We start from the raw sequence: 23,173 nt of genomic DNA, 5'->3' as shown, positions 1-23,173 counted from the left end.
CAGTCAAATTATATCAATCGGGTCATGGATATTCTGCTCTGAACGGATGTAAAACATAACGGGGTGATAAAATGATACGAGAACATTGCACTTTCATAAAAGAGGAAGTTTACAAGTGATGTCCTCGTTTGCTGCTTTTTTTTTTATATCAATGGTGCGAGGTCCTTATCTTTGCCCGTATGTCTACATAATTATACTCACGAGTTTAAGGATATATACCCATATAATAATGAGCATAAACTAATATCGTTGCCTCAACTGTTGCATTGTAGTGGAAACTCTATACCTTGACCGTATAACATAATAATTATGTATGGGCATGCAAAACATGCCCCCTGCTTTTTTTCTCCTTTTTTGCGGGTATATAGGTGAAAATTTGTAGTCAACAACAGGGGTTTCAAATTCCGATGCCCCCGATGTTGCTGGTATATATCCACAGTATATACGCAGTATATTGTTCTGCTCTGCCATTACCACTGAGACCGGTCTGTGTACACCATTCAGTGTAAACCCTAAGTTTTTTTTTTTTTTTTTTTTTTTTTTTTTTTTTGAATGCGGATTGGTACAGAAACCTCGTAATGATAATAATACTATAGTAAAAAGATGTTGTCATTCAAAGTGATCTACATTTCATCAGAATGCCGTTGTAATTGAATGCTTGTTATACCAATGATGCTTGTATATATTATAAGACCGTCGCGTCTGCCAGTGTTATACTGTCGTGATGTTTTGTAATTCAGGGCAAACGGGCAGTCCTAAGAATTCAGATTTTAAAAAGTTGTGATATTAAAAGTGGCATTTCAAGGATCATCAAGAATACAGACAGAAATCCTTTGGTGAAAACCAAAATCGATTTACTATTTACAACAACAACAACAACAACAACAACAACAACAACAACAACAATATTATTGTACTAGCTAATGAAATTACATCCTCGTACTGAGGATCAACGAAGCAGGCATGTTTTGAAGACTCCGTGAAATAAAATATATCGAGGCTATATCCATGGTTTATAATATCTCATGAAAGCTACGGGTCAGGTAATCTAGACGTAGAACAGACACGGGATGCACAATTGGCACTGATACGTATCTTCAAATAAACGAGTATTATAACTTTTACTCACACCCGATTTCCTTCTTTTACAAAAGACAAGAAATTAATAAAATATGAAGTGAACTTTCTTGAAATGTCTAAATGAAAACTTGCTTGCGAGATTTTTTTTAAAGGAGGCAAAACAAATACACTGATGTGTGAGTTTTCTTCGATTTTGTCTCCCTCTATATACAAATGAAATTTGTAAGTATACTAAGAAGATCAACAGCTGTGATCTTACAAATTTCATTTGTAGAGGGAGGCAGAATTGAAAAAAAAAAACAACTCACACCTCAACCTTCATCCCTCTGCTTAATAACTGCTTTCTTTCAACAAACATTCTTGAAGTTAAGTTACTAAAATTATCTCTATAAAGAAAAGTTGTAACTAGTGATCTATAAACGGCAGTAGGCAGCTTTTTTTTTTTTTTTTTTTTTTTTTTTTTTTTTTTTAACGCGATGCATTACACGTGAAAATCGTGCGATAATTATGATGTCGTTCGTCGCGTGGCGTACAACACAATTTGCGACATTGCAGGATCAAAGGATTTATACCAAGGTATAAGCTTCTCCACTACTCTTGCCATCCCTTCTCTTTCTCCTTTTTTTTCTTTCTGTGATATTTGCTTGCAATCTTGAATCGTGACTGATGTAAAACGAAATGAGCGCGCGCACACACACACACACACTCACTATATATATACATATATATATATATACATATATATATATATATATATATATATATATATACATATATATATATATATATATATATATATATATATATATATACATATATATATATATATATATATATATATATATATATATATATATATACATATATATATACATTATATATAATTGTTGCCTCAAATGCATTTAGCCGGGCGTTTTTCTCTTGATTATCAATCTCTAAATACCAATACGTGGATGAATCGACACATACACACACACACGCACACACAATATTATGAAATCATATATAGATAAGTGAATGAATAAACATATAGGACCTATTATATATACTGTTATTATGTTTTATTATTATTATTATTATTATTATTATTATTATTATTATTATTATTATTATCATCATCATCATCATCAACAACAACATTTTCGAGATTCAACAATGCGGACAGTTTAAATGATATGTGCCAGTATCAAACAGCTCATACTAATTCAAGTTAAGCAGTTTTGGCGAAGACGAAAAGGTCCATTGTTCCATGCTGATATCACGTCAAATCCTGATGCTAATCACGCAACAGGAAAAAAAAAAAAAAAGAAAGAAGAAAACAACAAGGCACATTCTCGATACAGACTGCCATGTTTGTTAAGTATTTCATAGCTCAGTTGTCCTGTTATGTGTGTGTGTGTGTTTTTTTTTTCTCTCTCTCTCTCTCTCCCTCTTTATATTTGCTCGCAAAATTTTGTCCTTTGTATAACGCCGACTATTCAAGCTTGCTGAGTGGGAAAAAATGAAGTCCACGTGTACAGTCACGATATTCCCTCCAAAACGGCAGTGCAAAAGAGAACTAACAACGTTTTACACAGATGGAAGGCATTTGGAACTGTACGTGTGTATCTTGCGCTTATATTCCTATGGGTCAAAGTCTACAACGAGCTTTTCCGCCACTTTCTCATTTGCATAGAGATCATAACAAACTTCGCAATATTCTATTTTTGTCCCCTGTCACCAACCCAACGGCGCGCGGGGGTGGTTATCCGTGTGTGTACTATACGTACCATACGACGGCGGTCGGGAAAGATCGATTGTAAACATGAAGGTGTGCACAGAACCTCACACGGTACTATCGGAAGGATAAGCCAGGATGACTTCATTTGGTAGGGAGGGGGGATAGTAGAAAGATGTACATGTACTAGTACACGTAGTAGTAATCTGTATGTCCGTCTGTCTGTGTGTCTCCTCTCCTTTTCCCTCTCACCCCCCCCCCTCTAGTTGACTTATCATCTTCTAGGCTCAAAGATTGCGTAGATTCTTAGAGAAAGGGCGAAAAACTTCGATAATGCTTATTTATTAGCCTGATATTTATCATGTATCATATAATATATATATATATATATATATATATATATATATATATATATATATATATATATATATATATATATATATATATATATATATATATATATAATGTCTAAATATTCAGAAATAAAGTTGACAACAAAACACGCACACATACTAGATATGCACACACAAAGAACATCCTTTCGTGTATACAGAAACGGCGGAGGTCTCTGGCCTTTACCGGAAGTATATGAGACAAAAGCAACGCGCTAAACGTTCGTTTCCTTTTTGTTTGTATGTGTTTTCTTCTCTTTTCCCCCCTCTGCTGGAACCATCACCTACTGTGACTTTTTCCTGTTTAATAAAGAGCGCAACCACAATCGCGGTTGGCGGTATCAATTTAGCACGGTTCGTGAGAAAGTGAAATTAGTTCTGGCTGTCTGTGATAAAAACAGTAATAATGATGAGGTTTGAAGAATACTATGCCGGATCAAAAATGAGACATAAAAATATGACAAGGCGGCAACAAGGGCACGCACGGGTTCCTGGCGTTATAGTCTGGGAACTCGAGACTCTGATTTCTAAATCTGTTTAGGCCTAATGTTGCTTGCGACACCATTGATGCTAGTTTCACTATTACATCTTATCAATTGAGCCACAGTAAATGTCTCTGATTCTGTCCCTTTAAATAGCCTTTATCTACCGAAAGCAGTATGCCATACCAAGATGAATATATTCCCCCACGCAAGTTCCGTAATCCTTGTCTAAGCATTATTATGATTCATGCGTCATTTCAATAATTATAATTATTTTTAATAAGAAGAAACATATCATTATGCACTGATGAAGCCACCCAGTGAAAACAAGACTAAGAAATACACATTTGTAGATAAATAGATAGATATATAAATAAATAAATAAATAAATAAATAAATAAATAAATAAATAAATAAATGAAAAAATAAATAAATAAATAAATAAATAAATGGATAAATAGATAGATAGGTACTGTATATACAACTAGATAAACAAATCATCATAAGTAGCTCATAACGTGAAGACAATACATCTGTGGAAAAAAAAAATAAGGATTGAAATTTACCTGAAAAAAAAAGTTTTCAGAACAAAGACATTTTATTCTTTCTTGCATGGGAAACAGAATGATATTATAAATCCTTTGTTCGTCGACAGCTCACTTCCACATGGCGAGGGACTAAATTATGATAATATTACTAACCCCATTCCAAAATGTAATCTTCTCACCGATCGTACGTTTCGTACACTCTCTATGGGATTTTCCTAGCACTCCAGCCAGCAGCCATGTATGGAAGTCGATGTCGCACGCACGGACAATAATCAAAACATTGATCGACGTGCTTTGTTCATCTTTCCCGCGACAAGGAAGAAAGCATCCACGTAATTCAGAGTTTTCTCCCATACTTCAAGAATTTCTGAGCTCATCGAAGGTGTGAATCTACAGGTGCTGGTTGCCCTTCTTCTTCTCTTGGATCACTTCGAGCATAAAGCCTGCTTTTAGAGGATAGTACAACAAGGTAAGTCGATTGGTCGTGCAGGGATCTCTTCTTACCAGCTGTGAGCCTGTGTGTGGTGTGTTGTCTTGTGCAATAATCGTATACCTTACCGTCATACTCATATTCTCACAAGCTGTTTCTCAGTGTTGCATGCTGTTTTACTGTTGAGTGCAGTGTGACTTGACTCCGAGTCAGACCAGTGTACCAAGGAGTTTTATACAATACGGTAACTCCTTGCTGCATGCTGTAACTTATGACTGGAACAGGTGTTAAATTTTAAGCATGTACTTCCCATTATTGGGCATTGCTTCGCCTGCACTTGTTGATTGACCCTTTTTTGACAGATCTGAGTAGGGAGTGTAGGCCCTATTAAAGCTAGCCTAATTGTAAGACTCTAAGAGAAGACATCTCGGAAGTTCCTGCCATTTTAACGCTAACTGATTGCTGATCAAAACTTTCTTCTTTCCTTTATTTTTCTTTTAAGTTTCATATGGCTGTTTTTGTTTTTGTTTTTGATCGTGGGTTGAACTATGGCCTTTGGGTAGGCTCATTTCAAATGTGACTTTTACTAGAACATTTCTACATGTACTGGACTAGCCCCACCAGACGCTGTGCTTTGCATGTCGTCCCCATGCACTGTTGCGACACTTGTGTACAGCGACGGGGCTGTGTATAGTTAGGCTTCTACATGTGTACATGAACATATATATTATCTATTAAATTTCGAAGTGGGAAAGTCATTTTGAAGAAAAATAATGCAATCAAAGCGAAGTTGTTTTTTTTTCTAGATTGTATCTGTCATCGGCAAAGCTACATTGTAAAGAAAGTCATGATTTACATACTTTGGGGATCAAAATGTGGGTAATTAAACCTATCCTTGTGTGTAGTCTTTAATATCAGGGAGGTTAGACATTGTCTCAACTCAGCTCCCTGGTCTTTTAAAATACCGCTGGGAGGACTTCGCAAGGCCCCCTGCGAGGTCCTCCCTGCAGTGAGTCGCATGGATCAAACTCTAGTGGCCAAGTGCATTGGTTGTCATGTAACTACACTCACGGGACTGGCTTTTGCTTGTACTTTTGTTAGACAATGAATCTCAAGTTTATGTGGGGAAATGACATGTTGATTATGAATGTCAAAGGATGTACAAAGCCTCATGAATAGAATAGCATGATAATTGATGTGATACGTGACTATTTTGAGATGCTTATTTGTTTTCTTTTTCACCTAGTAAACTCCACAATTTGCCACTAAAATATAAAGAGCATGACTTCATATTAAAGCTGTGCTACCAGAGTTATAAATTGTCCATTGCTGTTCAGCTGTACTTCTTGTATTGGTACAGTATGTGGTAGATGTTACTGATGTGAAAATGTTGCGTTAGCTGTCACAAAATGTCAATTTCAAAATACATGGAGGTATAAGGCACATTGAGCATGAAATTGAAAGAAATAAACTTTGTTTTATTTTGTGAGCAAATAAAATTATTCATTGTTTGTATTACAAATAGTAACACAAATGTGCAGAGGGTTTTCATTGAGAAATGTGAGCCACTAATTCACTTTCCAACTTTCATATTTCATATTCAATTTGGCACTGCAGCTGTAGCTACATGTATGCTCAGTGTCTGCCCATTTCCTGATGACTGATGCATTCACAATCCCTAAGAACAGTATCAATATTCCTCTGTTTAATTAAATGATCACAGGACCCCTTTCCTTGAAAGAATGGGTTAAGGCACTTTAATCCTCAGATTATGTACTGGCCTTCGTAAATCAAGTAGCCCTTCCGCACATTTCACCTGCTTATGGGATTACCCGTCAGTGCCGCTAGACAGTTCGGGAATCAATGCTTTCACTTTGCGGTAGACTAGAAGGCAAGAATTTGAAGATGGAGAAGGAAAATTCTGAAGGGGAGAGGGTACTACATCTTGTATACGTAGGCCCTATGTTGTAATCATTGGAAAAAATATACTAGGCTGACAATTTTTAACTTGCACTCAAATTAATTTGAATGAGTTGAACAGTCTGGCATTTATACATACATGTATATGCTTGGGGCAATGAGGGAAGAGAGCTACAAGGATCTTATTGTTTATTGTAGAATATAAATAGTGCTGTCAGCTGGCTTTCTCTATCAGCTGACATGAGCCAAACAAGCTTGGCATTCACGTAAGCAGGGTTGAAAAATTGCTCTTGAGTACTTGCCTGAGTCAAAGTTCTGGCAGTGCCTGTCGTATCACAACTTTAGATGCCCTGGGCTTGATTGGTACATTGATCCATGTACTGTATGATCTGCGCGATTTGTCATGCGTGTGCATTGTGTGGCAACTGTCTGGTTACATCAAGTGAAGTTTCTTCCAGGTAAATGTGATGTCTTCTGAAATTACAATGTATGATGAGGTGTATGATCAGAACATCATGTGATTGGAATGCATGCACAATGAAATTTAATTTCCTTTACATGTATACAAATGCATTAGTATGCATTTATTTGATGAAACTTTAAGCTGAGGACTGACTTTGATACTTTGAAATGATAACAGTTTAATAGTCATCAAGGTTTTATAGAGTTCAAGAGGATTGTAAATTGCTCTAAATGAGTTTTTTTTTTTTTTTTTTCTGGTGACAGTGGATGTTACACATACATGTACAAATATATGTACGTAAAATACATGTACATCCCTGAAACTGACTCCCTACAATATTGTGATCTATTAATGTACACAAAGCATGTACAAGAGGATACACGTGTACCTGAACACACACATTCACATACTTGTACATTGATTATATTGTGTTGTAATGAAATTGTGTGAGAGTTAGCAGCTGATGAAGCCAATTGACAGACTGTAACAGCTGTTCCATACCCACTTCCTTGTTGATATCCCGGATACCAGTATGATGTGTTTTCCTTTACCTGGGTAGAATTTGTGCAACATGCCAGAGATACATTGTATCCCTGTAACCTTTTTCCTGTAACTTCAAAGAGACAGATACCTTTTTCATACTTTTGCTAGACCATATTTTGTGACAAGCACTGCGTTTGCAATACATGATTCCATTTCAAATATAATTCATCACATATTAAATTGTTCAGTTTAAGGATACAAATCAAAGTGTTTACTCCTTTGAAACTGTTCCAACGTGTAGTGATCAAAGTATGCTGTAGATACGATGTAGACCCTATGCAGCAAAAGGAAACAATTGGTCATGTTGTTATCCTCTTTTGTTTCAAATACTAAGAAGTATTGGATAAGAGCAGCACTATTCAAGTGTGATGTCTTTCTAGACATAGGCTTTTTATAGATTGGCCAAAAAAACAAAAATAAAACAAACACGCACAAAAGTAATTCATAGGGCATTCCCAAATATAACGAAAAGACCATTCTAAATTACTCCTCCTTCACTGAGCTGTACAGGTGTAGTTGCCTACTGGTGTAGGGCAAGCTGGCAAGCAGGCTAGTACTGGTAGGTTTGCACCTTGCATCATTTGTGTTTGGACATACAGTCTGTAATACATTGTTTTCCTTATGATGGGGAAATTATGTCTGTTTTATCATTACTATTATTTTCCTGATATACATACAATCCAATCTGACTGGCATTTTTCAAGGCTTCCTGTAGAATGTTCTTTCCCCTCTCCCCTCCCATGAGGATAATTTTGTATTACTATTATAGACCATGATGTAGGCCTACACATAGCACTTTGATCAAATGGACCTGGATGAATGGAAAGAAATAACCCTGAGCAAGTTTTGTTCACACTAGTGATTGAGGTTTCTTTGGTCTGAACATGAATTATAAACTAAAATGTAAAGAATGTCTACAAAAATGGTAAGAATGTTTGATACTGTCCTCATTCTCTGTGCGAACCTTTTGCAGAGTTTTTGACTGGTGCCGTGGAATGCCAGCATGCAGCTGTGAGGTCCTTGTGCCTGCCTTGGATGACTAGCCATTATTACTAGGCAAGGCTCCAGATTGTTTTTCTGGCTGTGCCAACCACAGAAGAGTGAATATTGGGAGTCAATTCAATTTATTCCCTCTTTGGAACATCGCTTGAGCTCACATAGAGGCCAGCTTACTCTCCATATTTCTGTTTTTCATGGCGTGAAGCAGGGTTGCGATTCTCCTGTCCGAGGCTGCATTCTGTTTGGTGTATCCATGTCCAGCGTGGGGGAGACTGCCCAGTCAGTGAACATGTATGGTCAATGAATGTCTGAAGCAATGCTTGCACCATGCCATACCCATGCCCCCCCCCCCCCCCCACTTTGATGAGCAGTAATGAACAATGTAGATCACATGATTTTACTGTACATGTATTTCTAGCGTATGTGTCAAGAGCTGCTGGCATGCATTTTGGCATTTGAACAAAGTAATCATTTTGTCCATTTATAGAACATAAATTGTGATATTCTGCAGTTCCATTTGTTGCTCTTTTACAAGTATATCCCTGCAGATTCAACCCTAAAACATAATAGAAATTTTTACTGTGCACTGTACACAGCTACCAGAGACAGAACCTCAGCCTATGAATGAAAGACGAGGCACATACAGTTGCAGTTGACTGAGGATATCCAGCCTTTGGTAATAGTAATACTGGGGAAGCCATAACTGTGCTCTGTACTGCTTTGGTTTAGTATCTTCGTCACCAAAACACACACGTGCAATGGGCTCTCAGTCACAAAGCCCTATTGAACATGTCTATCACGTGCACTTTGTCCTCATTGTTGACTGCTTGTTTTTGGGTAAACAAATAAGGAATATGAAGCACGCAAACCCCTGCCCTCCTTGCAGCCCCCTATCATTTGTGTTGATCTAAGCCAAGAGCTGACTGTTCGCTGTCACCTGTTCTGCAAGGTGACTGGAGACATCCGCAGAAGAAATTTGCGACTGCATGCGCAAAATCATGAGAAAGCTATGTACTATTCTAAGTACCAATGTACAAGTGCTTCTTTGATAGCCATCTCTGCCGACACTGCATCTTGTGATAAGACCAAGTTCATGTCATGATTAAAGTCTACAGATGCATATTTTCGGCATAAGGATATTGAAACATTGTTGGAAACTTGCTTGGCAACGCGTGATTGACTGCTTACAAGTGTGATAGGATTTCATTTCGACTGCAGCAAATGGCACATCTGCCTACATGTAGCTACCGTGATTATGATGATAAATCATACATTTTGTTTGTTCACACGACCCACGTAGTTAGAAGAGTTGCTTAACACTATGACAGTCTGCCTTTGTAGTGTTGACCGAGGTGGTAGGAGAAGTTGCAATTGTTTGTTGTTGTTGTTGTTGTTGTTTGTTGTCGTTGTTGTTTTCCACTAGCAGTAAAGCAGGTACTGTATTTTGAATTTTTACATTTAATATTGCTCATTAGAAAAGAATGAGGAGATAAGATAACGATGACTTCTGAAGTGAAAGTAGCCAGAAAAGGCTCAGAGTGATAGATGAAAAGTATGAGACAGTATGTGAGGACAAATCAGCTCTGCATTGATCTGAACTTGCTGTTTATTTAGAAATGTGTCTGAATTATTAGACTACTACAAGTGTAGCTGTAGAACAAAGGCTATCAAAGTTGGCATGCTCACCATTGTCACATTAGTTGAGCTAATCATCATGATTGGACACTTTGTAAGATAGAGAAGAAGGAACCATGTAATGATACAATTTTACTGACAGCCAAGCTATTCATCCATTGTGTTCTCATGAAATGAGTAATCATAGTTTTGCCTCAAATAGATTATAAAAAAAAAGGAGAAAATTCTGTCTCAATGTGTTATCTGTAACTCAAGGCAGTTAGGATGTTTAGTCATCAGGGAGAGGATCCAGTGTAATGTCTTACTTAGCAACATGGTCACATGACAGTTGCTCTTTTCTTGTATACAATTTTTCTTTTTATTATGTGCAAAGGACTTTTCCCATGGATACAGCTGTACAACAATGTTTGTTTGAACAAATTCTTCTTCTTTACACACAAGGAAAGCTACATACACCATACGCACAGTTCATCATCTGTAACTTTATCCGTAGCAGGGTCATAAAGAAATGCTTATAATTTCATAGATATGTGGCGTGGATGATGATGATGTCAGGCCAGAACATACAGTTCTAAAAATGTTACTCAAGCGGCATGTTGGTCATGTGACTGAGCTGGCTATCAAAATGCCAGGGTATTGGCAAAATGTCACTGTTTTCTCAAAATCTGCCCTCTTCTGCTCAATAAACTTTTGACTGATCAGGTGTTTTAAATGGTTTCTTTGCAGTTAATTGCAAATGAACAAGACCATGAGGTACAAAATCTTTCAAGGATAATTCCAGATATTACAGTAAGAGCAGTGTTAAAAATAATAATAATAATAATAATAATAATAATAAATAAATGAAGTTCCCTTGCAGCAAAAACCATTTACTTGATGGTTACATGTATTTCATGCTTACTCCTCATGCATTACCTCTTTCCCATTTAGTCCTTAATGATTCCAAAATGCATGGATACATTAGTCACCGTCTCACTTGGTGTGCATTGTTCATACTTTCTTCTTTTTTTTTTTTTTAGTCTATACTAGGCAGGCATTTATTCCTGACATATTATGTACTTTCTCCATCCTGTGATTAATGATTCACTAGCTGGTTGAAGTGCTACATACTATCTTGCAATTTTGGGACGCTGCACAGGATATTATGCACAGGATTAGTCGGGAGGGATGGTGTACACACTGTAGATAGCAAGGGTCTCTCCCCTTGAACATTGTCACACCATGGACCTACAACAAATAGCTCATCGGCTGCAGAGGGTCCTGTGATGGGTAAAGGTGGCCTAATGGGTTTTTCTTTTTCTTGTAAATTATTCATTAACTAGCATGCTGGATTTAGCCCACATTTGCCAATAGGGAAAATGTTGACTATTGCAGTCAATAACAAGCCTGTTATATCCAGCTGTGTAGCTGATGCTCATCTGGGGATCAGAATCAGGAGATATTAGAAGTAATGTGTTTGTACATGTGCCTTCACCTCTCTTTGCTTTACCTTTACTCTGTTTGCATGTGAACTTGGGTACAAGTGTACATTGCCATGGCTGGAAATCCCATCAGTGGGGATTGCAACTTGTCTTTCTCAGACATTCCATTTTAGGATATATGTGCATCTTCCTGGTACATGTATACAGCGTACCATTCTTTGCACTGCAATTAATGGCATTGACTCAGTAATGTGCTGTTTCCAAGATGATGGCTGATTGATATCATAAATGATTCATATGATTAGCTTTCCTCATGTAGCAACATATTCAAGACCAACACTGATGCAAATTCAGATTGTGATTTTGATTTACTGTAGGTCCCAGAGTTATCCACCCTTGGGATGTGATGAACCATTGGACAATGGAAGATCGGTGGTACATTTGACTATTTTTTCCCCCGGTTTCTTTGGTTTTCATGACATATGTAAATAGCGTGAAAGATAAAAATGAAATCATGAGGTTGAAGAGCTGTGGGGTGAGGTGATCACAATGACTTAAAATATTTTGTTTATATACAATTGTAGATGTAGTTTTTTTTCTCTCTGTTGATATGCATTGGTTTATCGAAGATGTACCAGATAGAGTGACATGAGTGAACTGTATGTGTGTGATAAGGGAGATGGTTATCTCCCTGGTGTGATCATATGTTGTAATTATTCACTGTGGTGTGGACGTGATAGGGTCAGTCCCATTGGGACCTCCTGATGGAATTTTCCTGTGAGATGGATACCTTCCAAATAGTCTTGAGGGTTTCCCCAGATCCAGTCATGTCCTGTTGGGATCATCAGAATACCTATCCTGTCAACTTTGTACATTACGTGTCACCTACCACTCTCGCCTCTCTGGAGGAGACAGGAGAGGTATAGATGAGATGTTTGTGATAGCGTAGTATTAAGTATGTGATGCATGGATAGTACTTGTTGGCTCAAGGGTGGAGTTTGTTGGCAGCTGTTTCCCCCCCCGGAAGTGGAAGACCCGTCTAGGAAACAGACAACAGTCAGTCGGTTGTGAGCATTCCTCATCCATGTATGTACAGTGTATAGTTTGCCATCTGCTTGCGTGCTGTAATGCCAAGTTATTACTAGTTGCAGAATGTTCCTTTGATGATGACCTCTATAATACCTATCCCCCCATCCCCTCCCCCCCCCCCCCCATCACCCCACCCCCCCCCCCCGCTTCCTCCTAAATGTGTATTAATGGTAGCAATCGTTTATTCCGGAATGCAAATTCTTGGAATGGAATGCAAACTTTTCGGAATGCGTGACCCAATGACGCTGATTGTGTTTTGCTGATGTTGTGATGTGTGCTATACCATTTCCCCTAGATCTCATTCGTTTGCACTTTTTCAGCAATCTCACAGACTGAGGGTATTTTCTGATTCACATCGGGTTTTTTTTTTACTCCTCAGTTATAGAATCTTTGTTTTATCCTGCATTATGATTGGTAGATATTGTTCCTTGTAGACGGGAAGAGATGGAAGCAAATTATCTTTTAATAGGGTCCCATTTTTTATCTTTTCTTTTCTTTTCTTTTTTGTTTCAAACAACAACAAGGAAGAGAGTGAAAGTAACATTTATGGCTTTCAACCAACAGGCCTTCTGAAGGCAGCATTATAATTAGCTCATTAAAAGAAAAACAAATCAAGGCTTTTTCATGAATGAGCAATGTCTCCTCTCCATACTCTGCAATTTCAATGACGTCATACTTACAATACATTATGTTCATCATTTACCTCGTATTATGCAAGTGAACCATATGAAATGGTAAAGAGATGTAAAAAGACTTTGCTTTCTGAATCTCTTCGTTGTTGTTTTGTTTTTGCTGTAGAAACATAATTTTGGCAACATATGAGTTGACATTGTTAGTATACATGCTATTTCAATTGATCACTGTATATTGAATTATTCGTAGCCAGGTGATTCAGGTGAATGTGGATGAGGTGTTTAAAATGGTTACCTACAATTTTTTTATGAGATCTTAAACACTGGTGGGGAACAGCCAGGTAAAGCTACATACTCTTTTATGGATTGTGTCTACATACACGGAGAGTATGCCAAGCTCACCTCAGCACAGCGAACTGTTGCATAGAGTGCCCAGGACGTTGTATGCTAGTGCCCAGGACGTTGTATGCTGTGGCAACAAAGGGAATTTCCGTGGATTTATAATGTGCCTTCCCTTGTGGTGACTAGTCTGTGTCTAAGGCTGTCTTGCAAAATACTAGTTTATACGAGTACAATATGTATTCATTAGTAAAAGCCTAATGATAACAGCTATGTTTGACTTATGATATCATATTATACATGTATTTAATCGTATGATGCTTAGTTGATCCGACTAATGTGTGTCTGGCTTCTGAATGTACTTCTGGCAGTCACATGGCTCTAGAAGAAAAAAAAATACAGAAACAAAATCAGATGTTTCAAGTGGTTTGTCTCACAAAGGAAAAAAGCAGTGATTAACCAGGACTCATCCATTGTTTACAAAAGTGTTCAGTTCAGTGTTCAACAGTACAGCTTTTTTGGAAGATATAGGGCCTATAGGCCTATTAAATTGTAATGTACTGTTTCATCATAAAACACAAATATACATTTTGTTCAATTCTAATTGAATCAAGAAATATCAGATAATGAATGTTATTGTTGTTATGAATCATGTGATAAACATTACAAGGCCATCAATTCGATTGACAGGTCTGTTAAATCATGAGAAGAAGACAGAAATAAAGGAAATGTCCTTGATTTGCCTAATCTAAGCAGTTATCAACAGAGCTTTGTTGACTGATACAAATGATGCACAGGGTTGCTCTTCTTTTATCAGATTGTGAAGCGACCTGTCTGCTTTTCTATTGTGGGCAACCATTATCTGTTATATAGAATGACTCCAGCATTAAACAAGAAAAATATTTGAAGCACAGCAAACATCAATAAAACAAGACAGATCATGTGAAGGACACATCTGATCAACACAATTTTTTTTAAGCGTGTGATAAAAGCATTTTTCTTAATGCGCACACATGTTATTGCCTTCTTTAATTCAGATAGAAATATATATATATATATTTTTTTTTATCTACAGGTACAATATACCAATGGTATACTGTAGATTAAGGTTTGTCCCCCCAGCCCCCACCCCCAACTATGGTAGTAGTTACGTGTAATGTATATTGCATGTGACTAGATATAGGATAACCAAATGCATGAGAGCCAATATCTGCAATTGCTTCCATTACACAAAATAACCCTGTAGCAGCCCTCCCTATTCACGCACTTCAGTAATTACTGATCCACTGCACTTACGAGCCAAATATACACAAATGAAATTATCCCTGACCCAGACATGGAAAGAGTTTGTTCATTACAGACTGCTATCTTGTGCTTGATATTCGGTCTCCCAGAAATGCCAACTGTTACCATAAATTGCCGTATTTTTTTTACTCCTTCTTGCCCAAAATGCAGCAGGTATCATGTAGAATACTGTTTTTTTTTTCAAAAATCATGTTTAATACTACACTTGTCTTTCATGGGACACCTCAAAAACAGACAGACAAACAAGCATGCCTTTTCCAGCCCTCAGAATACTGCAGCGCTGTTTGTAAGGTTGGCATCCCTGGCCTCCATGTAATTATGGATATTTTAATAGTGATCAAATATAGAAGAACAGCATACATAGATATGGGGTATATTTTTAGCAGTTGTAGAGTTTTCAGTGGACTCAGACCAGTACTTTATATGCTGGATATCATTCAAAAGGCATTTGATAGAATGATGTGACAAACATGTTGGTGGGGGTGGCGTGTCTAATTGCTTTGGTGTACCTTTCTGTGCCTTTGGAGATACAATGTATATTAAATTGAACTCAAAAAAAAAATGGAAATGTAGAAATGCTTGCTATGAATGATAACCAACAAAAGCATCAGAATATTCAGATTTAAGTAACATCATCTTCAATATGAGATGATTGGTATTGGTGAATTGCAGTCTAGATGTGAGACTAGGTAGTAAACACTCTTGGATGGTGTCGTCATGTCGCTCCCAGCTCTCTCCATTTTGTGTTGTGCTGTGTTGTTATGCACGTCTGAAGCACTCCCCTGCCTATACCTGCCAGCATTCACATATGGGATTGCACAGGCTCACCTCAGTCTCACCACTGACTGTTCAAATACAAATGGGCATGTCTTGTTTATGTTTCAGTTGTTTCTTTGGTCCATTCCTTTGTCTCCATGTTCAGTTCCGAGAATCGGCTGTTGCAAGTCAATATCTTTTAACTGTTTGACATTTTGGAACTTCTGCCAGAACATGTAGACTTACCAATGACATGGAAAGATAGCATGTGTTAATGAAACCGATACAACATGCATGTATGATTCATGATTGAAATACCCATGTTTACATCAACTGTGCGTATGAAATATGAAGAAAAAAAAAGGTGAGACAATGTTGTTGATCATGTGTGCAGGTAGATTTCAACTTTTGCCCTATTTCAGGTGAATGCCAAAGTCGAGATGAGACATGTAGGACTGCAGGGGAAGGTGTGAAAAAGGAGGCAACTAGTATGTACTGTACCTTTAACATGCTCTGACTAATGGCTGATAATGCAGTCTGGGTCCTAGGGGGTGTAGAATTCAGAAAACGTAAGACATGCATTAGATGAGCAGACGGGACTGAAGACATAACTCAATTTTGTGGATGGGACCAGGGAGGGGTCACCTCCCTGATGGGACAGAGGATACGAAAAGCACCCGTGGAGGGAGGGAGGGGGTGGTGGGGTGCAAGTAATCTGGCAACCCCCATCCTGGATCCTCCTGCCATGAAATAGTAATCTTGTTATCAGCAAATGAGATGCATGTACAAATGTGTACATGTTTAAAGTTGCACTGCAACTTTGATATTGTGGATGATTAGACATAAAGAGGTAAAATACTAACCATTCAGATCACAAGCTACCACTTGTGAATGGTGCCTGTGTGTTTCTGCCGCAGCTGTAGACGTACAGATATTGATCACTTCCTTGGGTACGTGTTTATGCCATGGTACAATGCGGGATCAGTGATGCTTGATTCCAGTCTCCAATGAAGACAGGTGATCAGGACAGACAAAGCAGAAGAGAGAATTGTTCTAGAGCGACAAAAGGCAACATAAAAGGAGGACATGAGCATGACGTGTACATCACATTAAAGAGATAGTTCTCTCCTCCCTTGCCTGCATTTGCATTTGGGCAAGGACCTCATACTCGTAACAGGCAAGTGTGTAGGTTCTACATGCGACACGTTTCCTTCAGTTCAGTCATTCAGTGATAGTATTTATCGATTATGCTCTGTTCCACATTATAATCTACAAAAAAAAGGGGGGGTTTCACATACCTAGGTGATTAAAAGGAACTAGATGTTGGGAAAAAATTGACAGAATGATAGCAATAAAATGAAAAAGAAATAGAATTCTTGTAAAGGGAGAAACAATCAGATCACACTTTTCAGTGGAAGGAATGTTATGCCATACATGTTGTGAAGAAATGTTTTAACAGTGAAAACCATCAACTTCAGTTGTTACATTGGCATGAGAATCAAATTTCTGAGTCATCACCTTCATGCAATGTACAGTGTAGGCTTGAACAATGGAGGATGGTCAATAATGCAGCAGGCCAACGGAGTACCAATGATGGCATGGTATCATGTAGGACCATTGTGTTCGACAACAGATAGTTTGTAATGTATGCTGTGTATGATTTAGGAGCAATAATGAGGAGACTGCAGTCGTGCAGTTGTCCCCAGACATTGGAAGAAGGCTTAACATTAAGAAAAACAAACAAACCAAGCATTTTGCACTTGGGATATGTTGTTGTTTAAGGAGTTGTTATACAGTGTACCTTTATAGGGTCATACCAGCAAATCAGAAAAAAAGGAAACAATCCACCACTTGTAGAATAAAGGGTAAATCTACCAAGGACAGACACCCGGATATTTTGTGGTGGGCACAGGGTGTCATGTCTGGTCTGCAGCAAACAAAGACCTTATAGCTGCATGAAAATCTTGGTCCATGCATCAGTGGTGTACTATAAGGATGAATCCAGGGTATGCATTGATTCAACCACAGTCTGCCAGTTTTGATTAGGCAGTAACCAGGCTACGCCATAATTCTTGCTTTGGCCCGATGCATTGAGATGTGGCAATGAATTCAGCATGCACCCTCAACAGAAACGGGTTCATGGAGACGTGTGATGATAATTGATCACTGTTGCATGGTACATCTGGCAGTGTTTCCTTGATGAGCTGTGTGTGACATTTATATAGGAAACATGGTTTCAATCATGTACGTCCGTGCATGACAAAAAGCTCTTTAAAGCTTGAATCATGAATTGTAATGATTAAAGAGGCACTATATCGTTTTGATTCAGCACAGGTTAGTCTGTACACCATCAAACATTCCTGTCGCTGTTTGTGTTGTGAAGCTGCTGTCAGTGTGTATCATATGAAAGCTGTCGCAATTGAGATTAACTCTATCTTTTGGCTTGATCACTGTAGACAGGAACCTGCCATTAGGCTCTTAATTAGGGATTTCATTGATTCTGTTCATCCAAGCAAGGCAGAGTTAAGACACAACAGGATGCTTGCATATGTACGTTCCCACACAGTCATAGAGGTGGAAGAACTTGCTTTTCAAATTGAGAATGACACGTTTCCTTCAGTGCTGAGGACGTCATGCAGCTCATGCGAAATGTGTCTAGAGCTAATGAAAAAACACAGAAACAAAAACAGCTGAAACATTTAATTCACATGTGATTTATCATGCTCAAATGTTGATACTGCCGTTCATATAATTCTGAATTATCATATTCTTATGTTCATAATGCCTGAGACACTTTGTTAATGTGTGTTCCTCCATATTTTATGTATTCCTTGATTTGTTACTGTTTTTGTGATGATGAGTGATGTGATGTGAGTATTTTATTATGGCAATGTGCGAAGTTCATGCTGATCATAATAGTCAGATGCTGTTATTTCTTCTCGTGGATAAACGCTAATATGTTGGAACAGGATAATGTTTACTCATCATATGCCTTGCAGTACATCTTGCCAAAAATTAAATACAACATCCCATTTCCATTCTTTATCATTTCAGAGCACGGTAAGCCATTGGAGGTGGAACTGTTGCCGTGCCCAACTCGACTCGTTACCCTCTCCTGAAGCAGTGACCATCGAGGCATTTCATCTTCGTTTGAGGGAGACTTTGGCCGTGATTCTTGATCCCCTGCAGCGCCCTGTCATCCCATGTCACTTAGCGAGCAGCTCTTCCCTGCCAGGGGAGTCAAGAGGAGAGAAGTCCTGCATCACCGCTGGACATTAAACCCCAAATGAACGCATCCTCCGTCACTTCCTTTCCACCCTTTGTCCAATGCAGCTAGCCAGTGGCGACGCCCCTCCACACAAATTGCCCATTAGTAGGTAACGAGCTAGGAGGCGGTGCAAAATCCCACAGTCCACCCAGACAAACTGTTGTGTAGTGTAGGGTCTCATCTGCAGCGGGTGAGACTCTTCATTCACCGCGACACCTGAGCTCCCGACGCACGGTCCCTCGGCGCACGTGTGTCCCCTCGCCGCCTGTCACCACGGCATCGCCACCTGTCCGCACCAATCGCTGCTCCTCCGTGCCCATCATCGGCGGCCTACTCTCGTCCTGGTGGTGGGGAGCTGAGAGAGATTGCATGTGCGGCTCAGTGAGGGCGCTAGACTGCTCCAAGCTCCTCGGTCAGGGAACATCGACGACTGGCAAGATGGTGAAGACATTCCAAGCGTACCTGCCCAACTGCCACCGCAGGTATAGCTGTATCCACTGCAGGGCCCACCTAGCCAACCATGATGACTTAATATCAAAGGTAAACGGACCCTTTCTGCCAATGCGTTTACTGTGCTCGGTGACCTTTCCTATAAGGCTTGGTGTCTGAATCTTAAAGGGTATCTCTTCTTTTGTTTGATGACTGATGCTGTTTGACGGTCTCTTTCTTTGTCCGTCATACACAAATCAGTAAACTTTGTTCAGTTTAAATGTGGATAATGGATTGTCATGACTACTCACAGACAAAGTTGCAGGTGGAGGACACACAATGCATTATTCTTTGTTCTTCTCTTTTCGGGTTCTTACTGGAGTTCAACAACAGGAAGGTAGGGTTCTCTCTCCCACTTCCCTGGTGAAACAAAGATTTCACTGCAAAGATATTAAAGGACTCTGAAGCCAGAGCTTAAAGATGTTATAGCCAGCTGAAGAAGATGACTGTTGTGCTGCCAACTAAAATGCTTTGTTATAGCCAGCTGAAGAAGATGACTGTTGCCCTGCCAACTAAAATGCTTTGTCCTCTTATTTTTGAAAAAAGCAGGCAGATTGTCATACCTTTTTCATGTCTGTATGTATGTACAGTTTTGCCAACTCTTGTGGCTTTGTTTTGCTGCCATTCGCTGAATGATATCAAGGGAAATACTTTCTCCTCTGATGAAAAAAGTAGTGACACTAAGAAATAGTGGCTTCATTCTGCGATAACAGAAGAAAGCATTTTCCAAGGCAACTCCTCTGTCTATTTTGTAAGAAAAGATGAGCCCATGTAAGAGTTCTCTATCTTAAAAATATTACAACTGTGTTTACAGATCATAACATCACCAGAAAGGATCGAAAAGTTCTGAGATTTAGAAAATAAATGAATAAATGATATTAGAGATAGGGCACAAAGAATTTTACACTTTTTGCTGTCATAGTTGACACACTTGAAATCAACATTGCGCAATACTGCTGATGTTTCATACAGTGGTTGTCAATAGTAACCAGAAATTGAGCATGCTATTACCCTCTGTGTATGCTGCACTACTAATAGCTGTGTATTGATTTGATAATGCATTGTCTCTTTAGAAGGACACCATATATGACCCATCTACATCCCTTTTTCTGATGAAACCTTCCCCGTACGGGGTGGCCTGTTCAAGAAAGAGCAATCAAAAGCCAATTTGCAGGAAGTGAAACGCATCGATAAAGCAAAGGCGAGAAAGGTCGCGTTCGATTTTCAATGCGCACATGAACGAGATCACATAGAATGGGTTTGGATCCATGGAGATCTGTAAATCATCGTTGATAGATGTTTTGATGGGCTAGGCCACTACTTTCATAGTTGAAAGAAAAAGGATTGATTATCTGTGCAAAATGTGCTTCACAGAATTTTTGCATCCAAAATCTGTTTCCGGATGCATCTGCATCCAGTGCCATGAGGTAGTTCTACAAATGAACGATGGAAGAGCAATGACTGCTTGTTTGTTTTTGTTATTGTTGTTGTTTTTGGTGTGTGTGTGTGTGTGTGTGTGTGTGTGTTTGTTGTTGTTGTTGTGGGGGGTGTTCACCCAGTGTATCCTCATGTTTTGTTTTGTTTTTTTCTTTCTTTCCCCATGTTTGTTTCATTTGATAAATCATAGATCATACTACTGCAGTCAGTAATGAACTGTACAATTTGTAATTTGGGCCTATTCAGAAAATACAAACACACCACACACACGCACACACACACACAAGAAAATTTCTGTAGTTTTTAAAATCGTTTTTGGCATAATAATTATGTGTTCATGTAAAAGAAAGCTTCTTGTAAAATTCCCTACAAACCTACATGAGAATGTTACAGTAATTATTAAGCTCAAATTTTACTTCATTCATGTGATGTCAACATTTATTCATATATCCTTCTTTTTTCTTTTTCTTTTTTTTGTATTCGTAGATGTTGCCAGAGTGGGAAAAATATGCTGGCTTTACACCAGAAATACCACAACAAGCCCCTAACAGCTGATGGAAATATCAGATTGCCAGTATCAGTTTGCCAGGAACCACTGTTAGAAATCTAGTTAGAATGATTCAAATGAAAAATAAAAATATGAAGAACAGAAGTGTTTACAATTGTTATTTTTTTTAAAGGTCTGGCAGCTAGTTCAGGCAGATTGTCAAGTTTCCTGTGACAAATTATTTAAGATCCTGCCATGGATATATGTGCTGCCTAATGCCATAACTGCATTGGTATACAACAGTTTGCCGCAGATATGTTGATTTTGTAGTCCCGCTAATTGGCAGCTAAAATCATAACATGCCATCCCAGCGTCAGTCCTGATATGATACAGGCAGGCCCGGCAATTACGAACTGCACTTACAAACTTGCAGCAGTCAAATTAAACTGTCAGCTGAAAGCGAAAACACACATTGATGCTCCCCGACCACGTTCAAGAGCGAGAGGTGTTTTGAGGAGCAGAAAACTGGAGCGTGTGGCCTGGCGTAATAGCATAATTGGATGGGTCGTGAGAAGAAGCAAACCAAGTGATGATGATGTGTGCATCAGTGTTTCCATGTACTCAGTTTTTGTGCGTGTACATAATTGTGTGTGTGTGTGTGTGTGCTTGAGACTGAAACAGTGCCTATTTGCGTGATGCGCCATTGCTGGGAATGATATTCCATTACAAAGCCAAATTTCAAGAACATGAAGATTCGAGAGAGCTCTGTAGCATTTTGGTAGATTGCATCATGTGAAGAAAATGCTCGTCGATGCTAATGCAATTTTGACTACAGTAGTTTTCTGCCACCGCAAGTGATGCAATTTCAACATTTATTGGGGACTTAGTCATGATGAGCGCAAGGAAACAGTATTACTGTTGCACCAGAGACCAGCGTCGACGAGACAAAAAAAGAGCAAACAACAAACAAACAAAAAAACATGGTGCAGGTGGCCGAAGGGACTTGTGAAATGTCAAGAAGTCATTACAAGCCTGTAAAATGGCACATCATGCAAATAATCTCATGCTCCAGTTGGTACTGTTTCTGTTGCAGATGAGAGAGATACCACCCAGATGGATTCCATTGAAGGTGGGCGTGAAGAAATGTCAACTACGTTTGTACCACTGCTGTCTAGGCGTCTGCTGTTTAGATGTCCGTCTCAATGTTGTTTTGTCCTATTTGTGTACATGTACACTGTATAACCTATCCCATACTGCAATGAGGTAGCTACATTGTACATGTTTCAGTTTCTTTGTGTTCATTTCTTTCTTGTTTTTATGCTAACAGCTTTGTTTCTATCTCTTCTTCTTTCTTCTATTTATTATCTTCACAATGGCAACAACAAAAATTTCACTGATTTTCTGTGGCACAAGCCTGTTTCTGGTGATATACAATACTGTAGAAAGGGTTTAATAGCGTTTGCTTTCTTTTGCATGTGTTTCATTGTTTGGGAATTTAGTTCTGTCATTTCTACTTTTCTAGAATGTGTAATTATAGTATGTCAGTGTAGATATTTTAAACAACAATTATCTCTTGAAATGTATTATGCATTCTCATATATATATATATATATATATATATATATGTATATATATATATTTGTTGCTTATACTGTGTGTATAGAAACTAAATTTGACATTTATGCTTTTTCAAATGGTGCATGTAAATGCCAATAACTTCCATTATTTCTCACAGTGAGTG

At 38.4% G+C, this 23,173-nt stretch overlaps 1 protein-coding gene across 1 annotated transcript in view; it reads left to right on the top strand.

The window, feature by feature from the left end:
* Positions 1-4,495: 4,495 nt before the first annotated feature.
* LOC140226961 (protein yippee-like 2) overlaps positions 4,496-23,173 on the top strand; it is a 52,217-nt gene continuing 33,539 nt past the window's right edge. The window contains exons 1-2 of the mRNA XM_072307394.1: positions 4,496-4,688; positions 18,806-19,559. Of these exons, the coding sequence (XP_072163495.1) occupies positions 19,389-19,559 (171 nt within the window). The 5' untranslated portion in view covers positions 4,496-4,688; positions 18,806-19,388. The remainder of the gene's footprint in view (positions 4,689-18,805; positions 19,560-23,173) is intronic.

The sequence above is a fragment of the Diadema setosum genome, chromosome 4 (assembly GCF_964275005.1).
Source record: "Diadema setosum chromosome 4, eeDiaSeto1, whole genome shotgun sequence".
Lineage (NCBI taxonomy): Eukaryota > Metazoa > Echinodermata > Echinoidea > Diadematoida > Diadematidae > Diadema > Diadema setosum.
Note: the sequence above shows the minus strand (reverse complement) of the source record. Positions and strands in the feature narration are given on the sequence as shown.